General features: G+C 32.3%; 3 protein-coding genes and 1 long non-coding RNA gene across 4 annotated transcripts in view; 3 read left to right on the top strand and 1 right to left on the bottom strand.

Annotated features, from left to right (window-relative positions):
* LOC130676144 (uncharacterized) overlaps positions 1 to 18,456 on the bottom strand; it is a 63,231-nt gene that overhangs the window by 5,003 nt on the left and 39,772 nt on the right. The window lies entirely within an intron of this gene.
* Positions 639 to 4,976, top strand: LOC130674121 (neprilysin-2-like). Its single transcript, XM_057479408.1, has 8 exons — positions 639 to 796; positions 900 to 1,024; positions 1,080 to 1,133; positions 1,205 to 1,423; positions 1,487 to 1,707; positions 2,865 to 3,771; positions 3,858 to 4,078; positions 4,538 to 4,976. Exons 1-8 carry the CDS (start codon positions 771 to 773, stop codon positions 4,871 to 4,873), a joined length of 2,109 nt encoding a protein of 702 aa, XP_057335391.1. The 5' UTR covers positions 639 to 770; the 3' UTR covers positions 4,874 to 4,976.
* On the top strand, positions 7,047 to 10,216 carry LOC130673951 (neprilysin-2-like). Its single transcript, XM_057479206.1, has 8 exons — positions 7,047 to 7,206; positions 7,310 to 7,434; positions 7,490 to 7,543; positions 7,613 to 7,831; positions 7,895 to 8,115; positions 8,212 to 9,118; positions 9,205 to 9,425; positions 9,726 to 10,216. The coding sequence occupies exons 1-8, from the start codon at positions 7,181 to 7,183 to the stop codon at positions 10,059 to 10,061; spliced, it is 2,109 nt and encodes a 702-aa protein (XP_057335189.1). The 5' UTR covers positions 7,047 to 7,180; the 3' UTR covers positions 10,062 to 10,216.
* On the top strand, positions 10,984 to 16,888 carry LOC130674023 (neprilysin-2-like). The gene is made up of 8 exons (XM_057479327.1): positions 10,984 to 11,182; positions 11,252 to 11,370; positions 11,441 to 11,494; positions 13,320 to 13,541; positions 13,616 to 13,836; positions 15,145 to 16,054; positions 16,113 to 16,333; positions 16,414 to 16,888. The coding sequence occupies exons 1-8, from the start codon at positions 11,157 to 11,159 to the stop codon at positions 16,747 to 16,749; spliced, it is 2,109 nt and encodes a 702-aa protein (XP_057335310.1). The 5' UTR covers positions 10,984 to 11,156; the 3' UTR covers positions 16,750 to 16,888.

Genomic DNA, 18,456 nt, shown 5'->3' with positions numbered 1-18,456 from the left:
TCAATTACAGCTATTAATAGCAAAAAAGTGTCTATTCAATTTCGCTAGGCTTATGTTAGCTTTAATTTCACTTTATTTGATTATAATTAATTGATAAGTGCTATAGTTTATATAGGGGAGGGGCGGGGGCCAAACGGGGTATTAAGAAAGTACTAAGTTTTCGAGGACTCAAATACGTTTTTAATGATATTCTCAAATTTTTTTTTTAATGATATTCAAAGAAAAAAGAAAAAATTTTAAGTTGCTATAAGAAAAAAAAATTTATATCCTGCGGGCAAAATGAAGTACCCCCTAAAAAAAGTGAAAAAAAAACATCTAGATATTAAATAAATTTGATTAAATCAAATTTTTTTATAAAAAAGATTTTGGAATGTTAAAAAAATTATTTTTTAATAAAACTTTGAGGGTAACTTGGTAAGCCTCCCCACCACCGTCTTGCCTCCTATACAAAGATTTATTATTATTATTATTGCAAAATTGTGTAGAGATAAAATTTAAAAAAAAAATATTCCTGACAATGACATTGCTTCTTACATTTAACTTGCGTTTATATTAATACGATAATGACATTGAAAGTGACTCACTCCCCCATTTATTTAAATGGTTTAAATGTTAAATACTACGGGCAATAAAATTTGTAGTCACTTCTGCAGAAAACCTCAACTAGCAAATAGACAAGTTTTTATATTGATGGTTGAAGTTGCTGATACTATTTTATTTCATTTCTTAGTTTAATGATAATAAGTTTGGGAAAGTGAATATATTTCAAAATGGAAAGAAAGTTATTTGATAATGAGTAAGGTTTTATATTTATATAAAGTGTATTTTTTAAAAATAATTACTATAAACTTTTTGATACATTTTTTTGGATAAGTTACGGTTTTGTTTTTTGTTTACAGAAAATCAAAACGATTTTCACAAACAAGATGGCCAATATTTGAGTATAAATTATTTTTACTGGCTATTGGAGTCGTTTGTTTGGTCACTCCAGCTAATGCTAGTCTTGGTATCGTTCTACGGGATGGTAAATTAGATATGTTTTTATAAATTATAAAAAATTAAAACTGTATTCATTGCAGTGGCGACAAACAAGTGTACGAGTGACGCCTGTAATCTCGAGCGCACAGAAATCGGTAAATGAAAACTTTTAATTTATTTTTGATAATCAAAACAAGCTCACACCCACTTTGTTTTTGAATTTCAGCCGCAGAAATTGCGAAATACCAGGACACGAGTATCAACCCTTGTGACAACTTTTTCCGATTTGTTTGCGGTAACTACAAAAAACCTGAAAACTTGGATATCGAAAACTTTGACAAACCCTTGAAAAGAATTCAAGTAGAAAATTTAATTAAAGAAAGTGATGGTAGTTCTATACCATATAAACTTGTTGATGATCTGTACAAAACATGTATGAATGAAAGTAAGTAAAAATAGATTGAGAGAAGGAAAATTAAGTGATATCTAATTCGATTGATTTGCCTAGATGCCATCGGAGAGCAGTCTGTAACTTTAATCAAAAATCACATAAATAATCTGTGCAGTTGGTCAACTTTTAGATTTGACGAATCAGCAGAAGTAAAGTTTGACTGGATTGAATTCTCTGGTAACGCTAAAAAAGCTGGATACAATATTAACTTTTTTTTAGATTTTAAACCTGAGCCTACGTATAAACATCGGAACAGTTCTTTAAGATATTCCATTCACGTACGTTTTTTTGTAGAGCAAATATATTTTTATACGGAGAAAATTAATTTATAAAATTAAGATAAAAATTACCGCGGCATTTGTAATGCTGGAACAGCTACTCTAGTAACATTCTTAAGAAAGCTTAATGCAAATCTGTATCTTAATTCAACAAGAGTTCTTACTTTTTTCTCTCTTGCACTCAAGTGGACGAACGATACTATCGTTGATGCACTAATACAGTAATCAGGAACTTTGGCCGAGTTTTTCTCTTAAACGAACCAATATTATCAAAAAATTAGACCGCACTTCGCTAGATTAGACAGTCGTACATCAACGTGCAGTCTGTAATTTGTACTTAGAGATTTGGCTTCCGAGAAAAACTCAGCCGAAAATATCTGATAATCCTGTTAAGCAAGTCTACATGATCAGTCTTGGATAAGTCTAAGGCAAGATATACCGACCATCTTAAGAAATTCTGCAGCAAGTCTTACTTATTATTGTTTTATTAAATATCTTGGTTAAGAACTGCTGCATACTGTTTCTACAAATTTACTTAAATCATCAGAAAGAATCTTAAGCAGGACTTGATGAAATTTGCCGAAAAGATACTTACTCAATACATCTTCTTTGAATCTTATATAAGAGACTTGCTGAAAGATTTTCATCAAGAACCTTGCTTAAGACAATGGTACTAATATAGCGATAGTGGGTCTTTTTATAATGCCTTCTATAAAATATATAGTACAAGGAGACACTATTCTCGTTCGACATGCAATGGTGTCATAGTAGAGCTGGAACATGTTGGCCACCTGCAGAAATTGAAATAAACACGTGCCAAAATTACAATGGCCATAGTAAAATTGAAGACGATTATATTACAAGCTACTGTAACCATTCTGGGTTTTACTATGGTCATAGTAATTTTTGCAAGTGTTTATTTTATTTTCCGTCAGGTGGAGAACACCGTCTGGGTTTACTATGATGTTATAATATTTAAAACCAAAAAAATTTCTCCGTCTGTGTTTTAAGACTCTATATTTCATAAAGAGCGCTGTAAAAAGTTTTGTCAGCGCTAGTAGGTTCCAGCTTTACTGAACTAGCACTGTTAAATTTATGATAAATTTTCTCCGTATATGAATACTACAAATATGCTGAATTCGATTGTTTCTTTCCAGATGGCTCCGTTTTATTTCGATTATGTTGTGCCTCTAAATACTACCGAGCAAAAACAAATTTACGTTAAGTTTCTAACTAATGTAACACGCCTCCTCGGTGAAGACGTCAGTGGTATAGTACAGGAAATTTATGATTTCGAAAATAAACTGTCTGAAATAACTTCTCCGAAAAGTCGATATCAGACTGAAGACATAAGCATTGAAAAATTGAATAAGCAATGGCCAAGCATCGATTGGAATAGATTTGTTGATAAACTTTTAATGCCTTTTGTGGATGATGGTGAAAAACCTACTCTCACTATTTGGAATACTACAGCCCTTACGAAATTCGTAAAACTAATAGAAGAAACTCCAAAAAATGTGCAAGCTCATTATGCCGTTTGGAAAATAATTCAATACTCAGTTCCTTTTATGAATTACAAATTCAGGCTAGAGCAACAAATGTTTTATAATCAAATAGGTCATCCAATAGAATCGCGGAAGGTATACTGCGATTATATTGTTAAAAAATATGCTGGAACTGCCGTCCAGTATTTGTACTTAAATCAGTACAGAGGCAGTCAGGATACTATTAGAAGTATGACGGACTCAATTAAGAAGGAAATGATCAAAATTATGGAGAAATCTGAATCATTAAATGATGAGGATAGAAAGGAAGGAGTTGAAATTCTTAAAAAAATGGGAGTTACTATTGGACCGACAGGCCTACTATCCAATCCAAAAGCATTGGAAACATTCTACGCAGACGCTATAGTTGTTAAATATAATTATTTACAGACTATTTTGAATTTGAATGTTTTCAAAATCAAAAAGGAGTTAAGTAATAAAATACACAAGGAATGGTTCCAATATTTTGTAAGGAAAGCTAACCACCTCGGATTTCCGACTAATTATGCTGATAATTTGTGTATGTTCTTTTGATAACTGAACATTCTCATCACTATTTCAATGGATTGGTTGCTGTACTAAAAATATAATTTGAAATTATTTCAGATATCCCAATGAATATGATACAGAGCTCATTATTTGACAACAATCGGCCAATGTACATGAATTTTGGTGCAAGTGGTTCATCTATTGCTCGTGAAATGTTTATGAGCTTACTACACTTAGGTACAAATTGGACCGAAGAAGGAAAAGAACTTCCAACTGCTCAGTTAGAATGCTTTCAACGCAGCGTAGAAAGCGTAACGAAAGTCACGTTTAACACATTTGTAACCATCTGACTATATTCAAATATTTTGTTTATTCCCTAGCGGTTCCAAATTACGAAAAATTACGATATGTACTATGAATCACTGCATTTGCCGCAAAATACCGTATTGCTATGGCCAATTTACCTCATTTTGAGGCAATCTATGACATTTTACATTAATATACTGTAATTTACGGCAAATTGCGGTAGTTTACTCTAAATTACGAAAAAATACGGCAATTAATCGTACTGTGCGGCATTTTTTATCGAAAATACGATACAATATTTCAATTAACGGAAAAAAACCGTAATTCTGCAGTAAATCCGAAAGTTTACAACGAAATATCGCAGGATTGTCTCAAATTTACGGTAAATTGCCGTACTTTTACCGTAAGATACCGCAACTTATGGTGATTCGGACCCACCAGGATTACTTAAAATGAAACAAAGCAAACATATTTGGTAATTTATTTTTCAGATAGATCGTCAGTTCATCGAACAGTCGATTGCTCAGCACATAGGATTCCTTGCTACGTATGCTGCTTACAAAGATTATGTGGCTAAATTAGGTCCAGAATTGAAATTGCCTCAATTACCTTACAAACCTGAACAATTATTTTGGATTTCTCACGCTCACTCATTTTGTATTATCAGTGACAATCCAAATCAAGAACGTATATATGAGGAAAATCAATTTAATAAACTCGAATATACGATGAAGAAAATTTACTCAAATATACCAGAATTTTCAACCGACTTTCAGTGCTCAGTAGGTTCTAATATGAACCCAAAGAACAAATGTACCTGGTGGTGATTTATTTAAAAAATATTTTCTTTGTAGTACCACTATGATTTTAGTCAAAAATGCTTTTGATTATTATCAGCGACTGTAAACTCTTTGTTAATGTTAAAAAATATATAATTAATAAAACTATTATGAAGAAATGAGTAGAATTCTATTTTAAAACGACTATTTATGATTTAATAGTATTTCTTATACATCATGTGAATTCGGTATATTATGCTCTATGTCACTAGATGTATACAATAGTTTATGTAATGAATGTACGAAGAAAGATGCCGTTAAATGTCTAAGGTCAGCGTCATGCAGCGAGAGTTATAAAAATAATTTGCTTTATTATTAATGAAAAAGATTCATACTTTATCAAAATGGACACTTTGTTTATTCAAATTTTTTTTTCCAATTTTTAGCTGTATTTGGTCAACAAAACGGTTGGGAAAAATAAAAATAAAAGAAACGCCCGTTTGGCTGCAGGAAGTTTTTTACAGCCGAAAGTGCGTATAAGAATATAAGTTCTTTTGGAATAAGTACCCGAGTCGAAATATTGAACTTGCATTTAACTTACGTTAACTTATAGAACGTACATTGAACTTACATAAGCGTAATGAACTTACATCTAACTTAATAGTTATTGGCGTAACTAGTAGGGTAAGTGATTCATAATGTGTCAGCGCTAAAGACATCGCGGGTGACGGATTATGACTTACCCTACATTTTGCGCCCATAATTTTATTCAACTCATATGCGCTATCCACGTTTTATTAATCGCCTAAAAAGCGAAGTCTCAATAGCTGTTTAGTGACATGGTGAAAAAAAAACATTCGGCATCACAACCTTGGCTACTCAATGGCTAACAACAGGGAATTGTTATTACCCCATATTCAGTAAGAGCTTGAAAGATAGTAACGTTTATTTTCATTACGTCACAATGGCCGGGATAGTAGACATCTTTATTGCGTTTTAACAAATAATTTTTCACCAGTCGGTAAACGGCCATTTAGGGTTTGCATTTTAGGCATGATAAAACGTGAATAGCGCGCATGAGTTGAATAAATAACTTATTGGGCTTGATTATAACTTGAATCGACTTAAATAAAAATACTGATTTAATTATATCTTATCTGGAACAAAATTAACCCAAAGTAGTGGTATTTCTTTCGAAAACTTCGGTGGTGGGTGATTTGTGAGGTTGCTGCGAATCTTGTGCCAAAGATCACGCCTGTAAGTCAAATAATGTCAAAACGCAAGTATTTTAATCTTTTACTTCGGTAAAACCCCCCTCGAAAAAATACCGATGGTGAGTGATTTGTAAGATTGATGGAAATATTTGGGCCAAAGTTCAAGTCTGTAAGCCGGATAATGCAAAAACAGGAATATTTTTATCGCTTGACCCACTAAAATCCCCCACGTAAAGGCCGAAGGGAATTTGTCTATCTTTTTTAACATTGAATATCTAGATGAAGATTTCAACGTCCAATACTTCCAACTTACGATTCAAATTTCGATTTGGGAGCACATTCAAGTTTACTTTCGGTTAACTTTATTCCAGGTAAGTTATAATTAAGTCAGTATTTTTAGTTAAGTCAATTCAAGTTATGATCAAGCTCAATAAGTTATTTAAGTTAGATAAAAGTTCATTAAGCTTATGTAAGTTCTATTAGATAACGTACGTTAAATGTAAGTTCAATATTTCGACTCAGGTAACGCGATACATCTAAATAAAAAAAAATCAGATCTGAATTACCCAAGTGACGATCGAGATAAAAGCTTATGAATCATGATATGAAATGGACTATGTCCGTTGTTCCTTATTCATTGAGAAATTTATTTCAATAGGGTAATAGAATAATGATTTAATAAATTGCATGGCATCTTATACGATTTCTAGTTTAAATATTAAGATGCTCACTTATTAGGCTTCCGTTCGCATTAATTTCACTTTATTTAAATATAGTTAATTGTTGAGCGCTATAGTTAATATATAACGACGATTTATTATTATTGTTATTATTATTATCACAACATTTCGTAGGAATTAAATTTTAGAAAAAAAAATATTCCTGACAATGACGTTGCTTCTTACCTTTAACTTGCGTTTATATTAATACGATAATGACAATGAAAGTGACTCACTCCCCCACTTCTTTAAATGGCTTAAATGTTAAATACTGCGAGCAATAAAATTTGTAGTCACTTCTGCAGAAAACCTCAACTAGCAAATAGACAAGTTTTTATATTGATGGTTGAAGTTGCTGATACTATTTTATTTCATTTCTTAGTTTAACGATAATAAGTTTGGGAAAGTGAATATATTTCAAAATGGAAAGAAAGTTATTTGATAATGAGTAAGGTTTTATATTAATATAAATTGTATTTTTTAAGAATAGTTACTATAAACTTTTTGATACATTTTTTTGGATAAGTTACGGTTTTGTTTTTTGTTTACAGAAAATCAAAACGATTTTCACGAACAAGATGGCCAATATTTGAGTATAAATTATTTTTACTGGCTATTGGAGTCGTTTGTTTGGTCACTCCAGCTCATGCTGGTCTTGGTATCGTTCTACGGAATGGTAAATTTGATATATTTTTATAAATTATAAAAAATTAAAACTGTATTCATTGCAGTGGCAACAAACAAGTGTACGAGTGACGCCTGTAATCTCGAGCGCACAGAAATCGGTATATTAACTTTTAATTTTTTTAAGATAATCAAAACAAGCTCACACCCACTTTGTTTTTAAATTTCAGCCGCAAAAATTGCGGAATACCAGGACACGAGTGTCAACCCTTGTGACAACTTTTTCCGATTTGTTTGCGGTAACTACAAAAAAACTGAAAACTTTGATATTGAACACCTTGACGAACCCTTGGAAAGAATTCAAGTAGAAAATTTAATTAAGAAAAGTGATGATAATTCTATACCATATAAAGTTGTTGATGATCTGTACAATACATGTATGAATGAAAGTAAGTAAAAATAGTTTAAGATGAGAGAGAAAAAGTGATATCTGATTTGATTGATTTGCCTAGATGCCAGCGGAGAGCAGGCTTTAGCTCTAATAAAAAAGCATATAAATAATTTGTACAGTTGGCCAATTTTCAAATCTGATGAATCAGCAAAGATGAAGTTTGATTGGATTGAGTTCTCTGGCAACGCTAAAAAAGCAGGATACAATATCAACTTTTTCTTAGATTTTAAACCTGAGCCTACGTATGATAGTCGGAACAGTTCTTTAAGATATTCCATTCAAGTACGTTTTTTCCTAGAGATTCACTGTTATTTTTATGGTAAATTTTCTCCGTATATGAATACAACAAATATGCTTAATTCGATTGTTTCTCTACAGATGGCTCCGTCTTATTTCGATGATGCTCTGACTCTAAATACTACCGCGCAAAAACAAATTTACGTTAAGTTTTTAACTAATGTTACACGTCTCCTCGGCAATGACGTCAGTGATATAGTACAGGAAGTTTATGATTTCGAAAATAAACTGTCTGAAATAACTTCTCGAAGCAGTCCATATTATACTGAAGACGTAAGTATTAAAAAATTGAAGAAACAATGGCCAACCATCGATTGGAATAGATTTGTTGATAAACTTTTAATGCCTTTCGTGGATGATGGTGAAAAACCTACTCTCACTATTTGGAATACTACTGCCCTTACGAAATTCGCAAAACTAATAGAAAAAACTCCAAAAAATGTGCAAGCTCATTATGCCGTTTGGAAAATAATTCAATACTCAGTTCCTTTCTTGCCTCATAAATTCCGGGTAGAGCAACAAATGTTTTATGATCAAATAGGTCATCCAATAGAATCGCGGAAAGTATACTGCGATGATATTGTTCATAATTATGCTGGCACTGCCGTCCAGTATTTGTACTTAAATCAGTACAAAGGCAGCGAGGAAACTATTAGAAGGATGACGAACTCAATCAAGAAAGAAATTATCAAACTTATTGAGAAATCTGAGTCATTAAATGATGAGGATAAAAAGGAAGGAGTTGAAACTCTTAAGGAAATGGGGGTCATTATTGGATCGACGAGCTTATTGTCCAATCCGAAAGCATTGGAAACATTTTACGCAGACGCTCAAGTTGTTAAAGATAATTATTTGCAGACTATTTTGAATCTGAATGTTTTTAAAATCAAAAAGGAGTTGAGTAATAAAACACACAAGGAATGGTTCCAATATTTTGTCAGGAAAGTTAACCACCTTGGATTTCCGACTAATTATGTTGATAATTTGTGTATGTTCTTTTGATAACTGAACATTCTCATCACTATTTCAATGGATTGGTTGCTGTACTAAAAATATAATTTGAAATTATTTCAGATATCCCAATGAATATGATACAGAGCTCATTATTTGACAACAATCGGCCAATGTACATGAATTTTGGTGCAAGTGGTTCATCTATTGCTCGTGAAATGGTTATGAGCTTACTACACTTAGGTAGAAATTGGACCGAAGAGGGAAAAGAACTTCCAAATGCTCAGTTAGAATGCTTTCAACGCAGCGTAGAAAGCGCATTGAAAGTCTCATTTCATAAATCTGTACCCATCTGACCAGATTAAAATATTTTGTTTATTCCTTAGTGGATCCGAATTACGGCAAATTACGGTAGTTTACTCTCAATTACGGAAAAATACGGAAACTCACCGTATTGGGCGGCATTTTTTACTGAAAAATACCGTAATTCTGCAGTAAATCCGAAAGTTTCAGATGAATTATCGCAGGAATAATCTCAAGCGTACGGTAAACTGCCGTAAGATACCGCAACTAATCGTAATTTGGATCCACTAGGATTGATCAAAATTAAACCAAGCAAACTTATTTGATAATTTATTTTTTAGATGCATCGTCAGTTTATAGATCAGTCAATTGCTCAGCACGTAGGATTCCTCGCTACGTACGCTGCTTACAAAGATTATGTGGCTAAATCAGGTCCAGAATTGAAATTGCCTCAATTACCTTACAAACCTGAACAATTATTTTGGATTTCTCACGCTCACTCATTTTGTTTTGCCAGTGACAATCCATATCAAGAACGTATATACGAGGACAATCAATTTAATAAAATCGAATATGTGATGATGAAAATTTACTCAAATGTACCAGAATTTTTAGCCGACTTCCAGTGCTCAGTAGATTCTAAAATGAATCTAAAAGAGAAATGCACCTGGTGGTGATTTATTAAAAAAATCTTTTGTTTGCAGACTTAAACCAACTACGATGGTTTTAGTCAATAATGTCTAAAAATGCTTAAATTCGTATTATTATTAGTGTAACTGTATGATGCGACTGCGGTATTTAACTGTAAACTCTAAACTAATAAAACTATTATGAAGAAAAAAGGAGATAAATTTCATTTCAAAACAACTACCTATTATTGAAAATAAAATGATCATAGATTATGTGTGTGTATGTAGTGTGTGCAAATGTGCGGTGTGTGTTCGGATGTGTGCGAATGTGTGCGTGTGTGCTCGGGTGTATGCAGGTATTTGTGTGCGTGTGTGCTAATGTATGCGTGTGTATGTGTTCGGGTGTGCGAGTGCGCGATTGCGTGTGCGTGTGTGTTTAAATATGTGTGTGGTTGTGTGTGTGCGTATCAGCTGATCAATTGTAATACACGAGTTTTTACTTCGATTTTATTTGGTTGAGTTGTTTTTTATTAATAACATTTTGGAAACTCCTTCTGGAGTGAATTTCACTCCGGAGGAATCAAATTAATAAAAAATTATCTACTCGGCGAAAACTCCCCTTCGGAGTGAATTTCACTCCGCGGGGAGTGAATAATTAAAAATTAATTCACTCCACATTCACTCCGGATTTAATCAGCATTCACTCCGCGAATTTCTTACAGTGTATATATATGTATTTAAAACTAATGAAAAAATAAAATTTAATAAGAAAATGTATATTAATACTAGCAGAATAATAAATATGTTTATAATAAATGACCTATCACCTTTATGAAAGTAAATATATACTTATATAATTCCTTGCATGACACACTTTCGGTGTATACTTTTTAATTTCTATGATTATAATCATTATCAGTAAGAAATTACTATGTAGAATACTTTAAAATTATGTCGCCAATATATTTCTTATAAAAAGTAAAAATTGATAAGACCTTGTCTGTGACCCTTGACTCATGAATTATACATTTTAACAACATAATAACTCTTATAGTGACTCATTCAATTCCTATTTAAGTGATGGAGATCTAGAACATACATTACACCGAACTTGAACCTGAGAAGAGCAACAAATATTCCACAATGATGGAACAATTATTTAATAAAAAGTAAGATTTTATTTTAACCTTAATTTATAATCATTTATACTTCGTAATAATATGTAACTATCGTTACAGAATACCAGGAAAATGTATCTCAAACAAGCTATTGTTCGTTATTGCAAGTTTTGGATTAATTTGTTTCACTCTTCCAATTGGTATTTCTGCAGCACTTATTGACGCTACATCTTTTGCTGGTAAGTTAATTATGATAATTCAAACATTTTAAAATAATAACTAATTTCTTTTTATTTTTAAACCGAATAGTAGCGACCCATAAATGTACGAGTGCTGAATGTAATGTGGAACGCTTAGAAACAGGTAAATTATAATATATATTACGAGCTTTAATGTTTTTATGTTTAGTTGAAAATTAGCCAATTTTAGAGGAATAACATTTACTAGATTAGACATCATCAGTTTCTTCTCTAGGGCAGAAAACTTCAAGTTTCTGCTCGCTATATTGCATGGTGTCTTGGCAGCCCTCGCCTTAGGCTCAAGGAGCCAACTTTGAGCTCGTTTGAATTTGTTATATCCCGGGTAAAAAAGTTTATATATAATTATATATAATATTATATATAATTATATATGGAAATTGGCCTTATATACTTATATATAATTATATATAGTTATATATAATTATATATAGTTATATATAATTATATATAGTTATATATAATTATATATACTTATATATAATTATATATAATTATATATAATTATACATAATTATATATAATTATAGATAGAAATTGGCCTTATATAACCATTTTTATATAGTGGAAACCTTAACATGCAAACCTCTCAATAAGACAATTTATAGATAAATTGAGAAAAATATAGATAGCCCGAACTGGGAATCGAACCCAGACCAATTCGGTATCGCGCCGAGTGCTCTACCAGTTGAGCTATCCGGCACTTTTTTAATAAATTTAAATAAAAACCTAAACATTTAAACAACTAAAACCAGATAATAGTAATATAATGTGTCATTTAAATATGCTAGTAGCAGTAAAACATATTGTGCCTGTTATAGAATCTGAAAATTGCTTGTTGATAAAACTAAAAGATTTGAAAAGTATTTTTCAGCTTGTAAGAGTAGGAGACTATATATGTAAAAGGCCAGATAAAGCAAAGAGAGTTTGGTAATTATGTAATTATTTGAATTTAAAATAAAATTGCTGTAAATTTTTATGTAAAATTATGTAAAATAAAACTTTACAAAATTATATATAACCCTACGAAATTACAAAAGTCATTATATATAATTATATATAATTATACGAAATCACAAAAGTCATTATATATAATTATGTATAATTATATATAATTATATGAAATCACAAAAGTCATTATATATAATCATATATAATTATGTATAATTATATATAATTATACGAAATCACAAAAGTCATTATATATAATTATGTATAATTATATATAATTATACGAAATCACAAAAGTCATTATATATGATTATATATAATTATATATAAATCATATATAATTATATATAATTATATATGATTATATATAAAGTTTTTTACCCGGGATATCATTTCCGATGGCTACCTAATATACTGTTTTTTTAATTTTCCATAAAATTGATCTTCTCTGTTGGTTGTTTGGTAGCCTTCGCCTTCGGTTTAAGAAACCAACATCAACCTCTAAAATCGTCTTGTTTCCTTTCTTGTCACATAATGTCCGATTTCTCTTATTTTCCTCAAAAAACAATTTTTCTTCTGATGTGTTGGCAGCATCAGCCTTTGGCTCGAGCAGCCAACTTCGACCTCATTTGAATTCGTTTTATTTCATTCCGGGCCACCTAATATACTATTTTTCTTATTTGTAATAAAATTGATAACTTCTCTCTTGGTGTGTTGGCAGCCTTAGCCTTCGGTTTAAGCAGCCAACTTAAACCCTTGAAATTGTCTTATTTCCTTCCTTATTACTTAATATCCCATTTCTCTTGTTTTTCGTAAAATTAATTTGTCTTTTTGTCTGTTGGCAGTCTTAGCCTTTGGCTCGAGCAGCCAACTTCGACCTCGTTTAAATTCGTTTTATTTCATTCCGTGCCACCCAATATACTATTTCTCTTATTTTCCATAAAATTGATAACGTGTCTTGTTTCATATTTGTATGATAGCTGCAGAAATAATAAGCTACCGCGATTCGAGTGTAAATCCATGCGATAATTTTTATGGATATGTTTGCGGGAATTACAAAAGTACAGATATATCCAATGATGAAGATTATCTTCAATTGAAAAGATTTGAATTGTTGGACCATTTAATTCACCAAGAAACCTCTGGTGATTTCAAACCATACAAACTTATTCATGATTTTAACGAAGTATGCAACGATGACAGTAAGTGGTCCCAATAATCAAATAAAAAAATCTTTTAAAAACCAATGCTTCTAATCAAATAAATTAATATTTAGACGCCAGAGGACAGCAAGCTTTAGATCTTATGAAAAATGTAATAAAAAGTCTAGGCGGGTGGCCTGTTATAGAACACGAAAATTGGAAGGAATCCGAATTTGATTGGATTGATTTTACTGGCAATGCTAAAAAAGCTGGTTACCATATTACTTATTTCTTGGATTGGAAACCGTATTCAGTATATCAAGACAAATCGAGATTGTTAAGATATTCTGCTGGAGTAAATTTTATAATATAACTACTAAACTTTTTAAAACATTTTATGCAATTCATGCCGAAGAATACGCCGTTAACTGGCTAAAGCCAGCCTCATAAAATTTTACAGTAACATACAATCTTTTATGATTGGTCAAAGGAGTGGTTTAATATATATTAAAACAATCATTTTTATATTAAACCACTGAATTTGAGTGAAATGGGCGGAGTATATCCCTACTCAATAATTCAGGCCAATGACTAATCCATCACTTTTCTCTCTTGTGACGTCACTTTGAGTTTAGCTGCCTTATTAACATGACCAAAATCTCTCGACTGCACATGCGCACTCAATTAACCAGCACACGCATGCGTAGACCAAGGCAACGTCAGCTGAATTTTATAACCTTACATATCTCTCTTAATTTATTCGACGTAACACCTAAGATTACTTTTTTTCATTGAGTTGAGTTTTTTTAACTAAATAGTATTAAACAAAGTATCCAATTCCATAAAGTATAAATCTTTTTTAGTAATAATGAAGTAAATTATTTTTATAACTCTGACTGTATAGTGCTGGCTTTAGACATTTAACGGCGTTTTTCTTTGTGCATTCATTACATAAAATGTTATATGCACGGAAAAAAGTATATTGAGACCAGCGCGATACAGTATACTGACTGTCACGATACTCGCTTAGCTATTCGGAGGTTAGTGCGAGTATTGTTACGTATAGTGCTGACAGGAATACGGATCGTGAATAGGACTAGAATGGATCGCGATGGTAGCTCTACAGATCGCTCCCTTCACGATACGCAAATCACTATCCAGTAGATCGTGCCAATCACAATATTTTTTTCTCCATGTGCATCTAATGACATTGCTCTGTTGGATCCGAATTACGGTAGTTACCGTAATTTACGATAATTGGAAGAATAGCGGTATTTTGCGGTAAAAGTATGGTAGTTCACAACAAACGTACTGTATTTTTACCGTAAATTAGCAGTTAGAGAACGGCAATTTACCGTAAAGTTCAGTATTGCACTATAAAAACGGCAATAATAAGAAAACATACGGTGCTTACGGTAAAAATGCCACAAATTACAGTAAATTGCCGACTTTTTACCGCAAATTGCCGTACATTACTGTAAATTGTCGCAAATTACCATAATTTGCTGTGGATTTGCCTTATGAATTCTGTATTTTACGTTAAATTACGGCTCAATTCGGTAAATTACCGTAATTCAGAGTCGTCAGGGTGATTATAATACCGATTCCACATGACATGAGATATAAAATACTATTAAAAGTCAATTATTGTTTTGTAAAATAGTTATCTCCTTCCTACTTCGAATTTGCAACGGGCCAAACATCGGATTTAAAAAAAGCAATATATAATGATTATATGGCTAAAATAGGGCGAATGTTAGGTGGACCTTATATTGATGTATTAGAAAACCTAGATGCGGCGTTTGAATTTGAAAAAAAATTAGACGAAATAAACAACATCGAAAATCCAAAAGCTACTGAAAATATGAGCATTGAAGAGTTACAAAAACAATGGCCGAGTATAGATTGGAATAAGTTTGTTGAAAAAACTTTAACGCCTTTCATGGATGCTGGTGGTAAGCCTATTTTGACCGTTTGGAATCCAGAAGCCCTGACTAAATTTGAAAAACTGATGAATGAAACTCCGAAAATTGTGCAAGCGACTTATGGCATTTGGAAAATAGTTCAATACTCGCTTCCTTATTTGACTGATGAGTTTCAAGAAATGCAACATAAATTTCAGAATGTTGTAGGTCTTCCCGAATTGCCCCGTCAACAGCAGTGTAATAGAATGGTTAAAGTTAATGCTGAATATGCCGTTTACTACTTGTACTTGGATCACTACAAAAGTAGCATTGATACTATTAAAAGTATGATAGAGTCTATAAGGAAAGAAATGATTGAAATTATTAAACTCTCTGCAGTATTGAATGATGATGATAAAAATAAAGGAGTTAAAGCTCTTACAGACATGCAAGTTACTATTGGACCGTGGGAAAAATTGTTAGACCCAAAGGAAGTGGAGAAGTTTTATGAAGGCGTCCAAATTGATAAGGGCAACTTTTTGCAGACTATGTTGAATATGAATATCTTTAGGTTAAAAAAGAGTTTGAGTAATGAAGTTCAGAAGTACACGATTCCATATGATGAGAGAAGAAATCCGGGAGTTCCAAGTTTTTATGACAACCACTTATGTAAGTTTTTCGTTTCTTACTCAACAAATTATGACTAATTAAGAAAGAAAACTTTTAGATATTCCGGCAGAGATGATACCCAACGCGATATTCGACAATAATCGTCCTCTGTACATGAATTACGGAACACTTGGGTACTACATTGCTCAGACAATGTTTCATTTTGTGGCAGACATCGGAAGGAAATTCGGTGAAGACGGAAAAGAAATTCCCAATGAACAAGTTGACTGTTTCCTTCACAGAGGGGACAATGAAACAGACCCGGAAATACGAGAACTCGTAATTACTTGAGCTCATTGACAAGCAAATAAACTTTCATAAAATCCGCGATTTTTCTAATTTACTTTTTGTTTTCACAGATGTCTCGTAAGCCAGTGGAAGACGTTATTGCTCAATACGTTGGGTTCCGTATTGCTTATTCAGCTTATAAAGACTACGTTGCTGAATTTGGCCCAGAATTGAAACTACCCGCATTGTCTTACACGCCTGATCAACTATTTTGGATTTCATTCGGCCAATCATTTTGTTCTGCGGCCAATGAATTTGATGAATCGAGTGAAACTAAGAAAACAGAATTGAATACATTCGAACGTTTGGTAATGAAAATGTTGGCGTTCATACCCGAAATTTCGTCGGATTTCGAGTGTCCAGAAGGTTCTAATATGAATCCTGAAAATAAATGTATTTATTGGTGAATCAAGATAATTGTGAGACCATTTATTAACTGAAACCAATATTGATATGCAATCATTGACTATTACAAATTACAATAAAGAGAAAGAAATAAAACAGTTTTAATAAAAATGACCCGAGTCGAAATCTGAAATGTAGTTTTAGTCTAGATACTCTCAATTCTTTTGTTAACAGGTTTGCCGCTCGCAGTTGAACTGTGATTTTGATCTCCATGCCCTCAGAGTTGCATTGGGAAGGTAAAAGCATACTTCCGAAGTGACTTTAGAACTGTAATTTGATGCTCCATAGACTAAGATTTGATTTAAGACTATGTTTTGTTGGACTTAGAAATTTTTTAACTCTTGTAAGTCAACTGAATGTTTCAAAATTCTAAATTTTTTCTTATCTATGCTTATTTAGTCTGAGTCGATTTTGTATCTCTTCCCTATCCAGTAATTCCCATAGCATCCACTCAAATGCGACAAAAACCGCATAGAATCCTATAGACGGTATTGGTTTCTATGCGGTTATTGATGCATTTGAGTTGATTCCATGGGAATTTTTGGATAGGGTTATCCTTGTGTATAATTGGAGCATTTATCATAACAAGATGATAGTTATAGTATCTAGAATATTTTTAACTTCCCGCTAAGAAAATTGAAAATTTTTTAAAATTCGGGAAGTTATTGGTTTTGGTCCGATTTTCGAAAATCGAATTTCTATCAGATCTTGACATGTAAATATCTGTAACTTTTGAACGGATGAACTGATTTTGATCGTCAAGGTGTCATTCGCTGTGGCTTGGTGATAACTAAAAGCTATGAAAAATTGAGCTTGATTGGTAGGGTGCGTTCGAAGATATTCCGAAAATACAACAATTTTTTGAGCTTAAGGAGCTCAAAAACAGCGGAAAGTTTTGGGGCTGGCACACAGGGTCAACCGATAAACCGATTTTTTAACTTCCCGCTAAGAAAATTGTAAATTTTCAAAAATTCGGGAAGTTATTGGTTTCGGTCCGATTTACGAAAATCGAATTTTCATCAAATGTCGACGTTTTGAGGTCCTAGAAAGCTACCCTGACTAATTTCACGATGATGCCCGAGTGTATGTATGTGTGTACGTACGTACGTATGTATGTAAATATTCATAACTCTTGAACGCATGATCTGATTTTGATCTTAGGGGTGTCATTTGACGCGGCTTGTTAATATCTTGAAGCTGTAAAAATTTGAGCTTGATCGGTAGGGTGCGTTCGGAGATATTTCAAGAATAAAATTTTTTCAAAAATGTTTTATTTGGATAACTTTTAATGTGCTCGATGGATTGATTTCAAAATGGACTGGGCTCTAGAGCTTTATAAGCCGCGTCGAATGCCACCTCAACCATCAAAATTGCTTCATTCGTTCAAGAGAAACCGTTGTCGAAAGAATTAAAAAAATTATTTTTTTTTAGTTTTTTTGAAATATCTCAAAATCGACTCGATAAATCAATTTCAAAATTTGATCAGCTTTAGAACTTGATAAAACGCGTCGATTGCCACCTCAACCGTCTCAATCAATTAATTCGTTTGAGAGATATCATTGGAGAAAAAATGGTAAAAAACGTTTTTTTTCGAAAACAACAGCATAAAAACGTATTTTCGAGCTCGAAGAGCTCGAAAATGTATTCACAATAATGTTTTCGAGGTTCTTGAGCTCGAAAACAGCGGGAAGTTTTGGGGCTGGCCCGCA

This window comes from Microplitis mediator, chromosome 1 (genome assembly GCF_029852145.1).
Source record: "Microplitis mediator isolate UGA2020A chromosome 1, iyMicMedi2.1, whole genome shotgun sequence".
Classification (NCBI taxonomy): Eukaryota; Metazoa; Arthropoda; class Insecta; order Hymenoptera; family Braconidae; genus Microplitis; species Microplitis mediator.
Note: the sequence above shows the minus strand (reverse complement) of the source record. Positions and strands in the feature narration are given on the sequence as shown.